This window comes from Mesocricetus auratus, unplaced genomic scaffold (assembly GCF_017639785.1).
Source record: "Mesocricetus auratus isolate SY011 unplaced genomic scaffold, BCM_Maur_2.0 Super-Scaffold_100013, whole genome shotgun sequence".
Classification (NCBI taxonomy): Eukaryota; Metazoa; Chordata; class Mammalia; order Rodentia; family Cricetidae; genus Mesocricetus; species Mesocricetus auratus.
Genome location: NW_024429196.1, coordinates 45,076,717 through 45,080,730, shown reverse-complemented (window position 1 = coordinate 45,080,730; position 4,014 = coordinate 45,076,717). Strand labels below are relative to the sequence as shown.

The window sequence follows — 4,014 nt, the reverse complement described above, 5'->3', positions numbered from 1 at the left end:
TGACTGTCTGTCTGTCAAGAAGACAGATCTGGACACACACCTGTGAATCCATGAGGAGACACACACCTGTGAATCCATGTGGTGAAACACACCTGTGAATCCATGAGGTGACACACACCTGTGAATCCATGAGGTGACACACACCTGTGAATCCATGAGGTGACACACCTGTGAATCCATGAGGTGACACACACCTGTAATCCATACACTTGGAAGACTGAGCCAGAGGGATCTTGACATTTAGAACAGCGTGGACTATATATCCTGACCTTGTCTCAAAAACAAAAGGAAAGGAAATGGAAAAAGAGCAGAAAAAATCAAATAACCTCATAGAACCCATTGAGTTCTAGTTTACAAGTGTAGAAAAGGCCTGCTGGGAACAAAATTCAGTTTTTAGTTGTGAAGACTTTCATTGTTGTTGCTCCCCATCGTCACTGCTGTAGTGTTTGTTGCACAGTTATGAGTTTGATCCCTGGAGAAAGGTTTATCCTGAACCAAACAACCATGAAAGAGTAAGGTCCCTTTGCAGATCTCCTCCCTGTCTTCCATTGGACCAAGAGGTTGGTTAGCCCCTAGTGAACGCTATAAAGGAAGACTGAACATCGATGAGATTTTTACCAGAGGCCAAAAGCAGTATTTGGCCGAAAATGTATTTTTACCCATTTTTTTACAACCAATCAGAAAATATCTGTTTAAAAAACTAGTGATTAGCTTCCTGAGGTGTAGTGGACATGATACGTTTTGTGGGCATCACCCATGCACCCTGCTCACCTTCCAGCTGGCTCTGACTGGAGACCTCAGGACTCCCAGCAAGCAGAGCTAGAGAACTTCAGTCCATTTCACCTGAACAAGTATATGACTAAGAATTACAAGGAGGTGGTATTGTGCTTGTGCCTTTAAATTAATTCTGTTTGATAGCCAGATGTTATGGAAGTGAAAACAATTGTTTTCTGTCTCTCATGCTTAAATTAGAGGTAAGTGCAATATATAAGAAAAGTCTAAATAACCTCATATCAGGATCTGAGCATTAGATGACATTGTCATCTCAGTGGCTTTCACAGCAGGTCAGCTTCCCTTCTGCTTGCTGCTCAAGCAGATCTCAGCTCTCGGGAAAGTAACCTAAGTTAGAGGGGCATAAACCAAGCCTCTGCCTTCAGGGTTCATCTTTTTAAAGAGTAAACTTTATGTAAAACTTTCCCTTATTAATTGTATGCTGGGAAAGAAGATTCCTATTGTTTTTCTATATAGTTTAGAAAAATATATTTGAAAGACCCTCTAATAAAGATATGAGGCACTTTGGGAGAGCATAAAATAATGAGGTGTCACAGGAAAGGAAATGTGAGTGAGTTTGAGGACAGCCTGGGATACGTGGGATCATGCCTCAACAAACAAACAAAAACTAAACTAAACTATCCTGAGGTACCGAGAAAATGGCTTAGCAGATAAATGCCTCATCACACAGACTTGATGACCTGATTTCAAAACCACAGAAACCACATTAGGCTGAGCACATGGTACTCTTCAAAATGCCAGTGCTTCCAGTGAGATGAGAGACAGATAGACTAGCTGGCCCTCCAGATGCCATATGCAACATGAACAACAAAAGAGAAATTCTGTCTCAACCAAGGTGTCCTGTGACTGTCATATATGTGCTGTGGTGTGGGTGCACAAACTAGCAAGCAGACACACAGATGAGAATACATTGAAACCTTATTTTCTGTCTTCTTTGTCTAAATCACTAATAGATGAGGGGAACCGAATGTTTTAGAATAAGTGGAGGAAAAAAACCAATGCTAATAGCTAATATTTTAATGACTGCATATAAAATTGTACTAAATAAATTTTCATATTGATAAAGTAGGTTTGAAAACCTAGTTTCTTGTGGATATTCTTTGGGATACATACTTTGTAGATAGTGTGGTTGTTATCTGACTACTTCCAAGATACTTAGGATTGTGACTACCCTCCTCCCAAAGTATCTCAGCATTTTGACACATGTGGCTGAGCAGCTGTGCTACTGTGGACCAATCACTGTCAGTTGAAACAAAAGATAACACCCATCCTTGGGATGCATTTCCTTGACTCCTGGGATTGAAGCTGACTGTTAGGGTTGTAACATAAATAATTCCAACAAATGCCTACAAGCAGACACTCTCACTGATTCTGAGGAGAAATTTAAGTGAATTCAAATAACAGGAACAATACCTATATCCCTCTCCCCAACAGCATTTACCCAGGGAGAAAGACTCCAGAAAGACCCATCCACTGAACAGCAAAACACCAAAGGAGCAGCTCTGTGACTGTAGAAACTGATGCAGTGCTGCCTACTTAAAATCACTTTGCCATAATCTGTTGTGAATCCTTAAACTCCTCTGAAAGGTTTGGCAGACACTTCACCTTTTGTCAATACATTTTTTCACACTAACAGGATCAGTTTGTCAATGGATGAAGTACTGTGGCATCATCACTTCATAACTAATTGATGCAGCCAATAAGCATGTTCACTGGCTTTCTAACCCCAATTTGTGTTCCAGGGACACGGAGTCTGTACCATTTACCATGAATCTGGCAAATGAGAGCATCCCAGGGGAGTTCATTCTCTTAGGGTTTTCAGATCGGCCATGGCTGGAGCTGCCACTCTTTGTGGTGTTTCTGGTGTCCTATATCTTGACCATCTTTGGGAATATGATGATAATTCTGGTGTCCCGCCTGGATGCCAAACTCCACACCCCCATGTACTTTTTCCTCACTAACCTGTCCCTGCTGGACCTGTGCTACACCACGAGCACAGTCCCACAGATGCTCATCAACATATGCAGTGCCCAGAAGGTGATCAGCTACGGTGGCTGCGTGGCCCAGCTTTTCATTTTCCTGGCCTTGGGTTGCACAGAATGTCTTCTCCTGGGTGTCATGTCCTTTGACAGGTTTGTAGCCATCTGTAGGCCTCTCCATTACTCAGTCATCATGCACCAAAGGCGCTGCCTCCACCTGGCGGCTGCATGCTGGATCAGTGGCTTCACCAACTCAGTATTGCAGTCTACGTGGACCCTTCAGATGCCACGGTGTGGTCACAATAAAGTGGATCATTTCCTTTGTGAGATCCCTGCCCTGCTCAGGTTGTCCTGTGTGGATACTACAGCTATTGAAGCTGAACAATTTTTTATAAGTATTGTCTTCCTTTTAATACCTGTGACTCTCATCCTCATATCATATACTTTTATTGTTCAAGCAGTGTTGAGAATCAGGTCAGCTGAAGGTCGGCGAAAGGCATTTGGGACATGTGGCTCCCATCTAATTGTCGTGGTACTTTTTTATGGTACTGCCATCTACATGTATCTGCAGCCCCCGTCCCCTTCCTCCAAGGACCGGGGAAAAATGCTGTCCCTCTTTTATGGGATCATCACCCCTATGCTCAACCCCCTCATCTACACACTGAGGAACAAAGAGGTAAAGTGTGCATTTATGAGGTTGATGGCAAGGGTTTGCTTAGTCACAAATAAGGAATACTAAATATAACCCTATTAGTACAAGCTTTACAGCCTAATAAATTTTATTGTTTTTTTTACCCCATCAAACTATTATGAGTATCCTCTCAAAATTTTAAAGACAAAAACTTGTATTACTGTTCTACTTTCCATATACATTAATTTAACATGCCCTGAAAAGTGACCTTTTATGAACATTCAAAACTGCTAACCTTACAAGCTTTATACTTTCAGGTTTTATATCATTTTTGCTTTTCATGAGGGAATTGGCACCTCCCTGTATAAAATATATCTTTTGGATTTCCCCCAATATTTCATTTTATTTATATGAATATCTCATCTACATGTAATAGTCAGAACTCTACTATTTTTCAGACATTTGTAGATCTAGTAATTACTGTAAAACTGTCTAGCTTCTGCTTCCTGATCAAAAGTGCCTAGTTATGAGACCTAGAGTGATATTACACACTTTTTAAGAAACAATACAATTTTAAAAACTAGAATGACAATTTCTACAGTTTTAATTAAA

At 40.9% G+C, this 4,014-nt stretch overlaps 1 protein-coding gene across 1 annotated transcript; it reads left to right on the top strand.

The window, feature by feature from the left end:
* Positions 1-2,559: 2,559 nt before the first annotated feature.
* LOC101824590 (olfactory receptor 2B2-like) lies at positions 2,560-3,510 on the top strand. The gene has a single exon (XM_005086694.3). It carries the CDS (start codon positions 2,560-2,562, stop codon positions 3,508-3,510), a length of 951 nt encoding a protein of 316 aa, XP_005086751.3.
* The last annotated feature ends 504 nt before the right edge of the window (positions 3,511-4,014 follow it).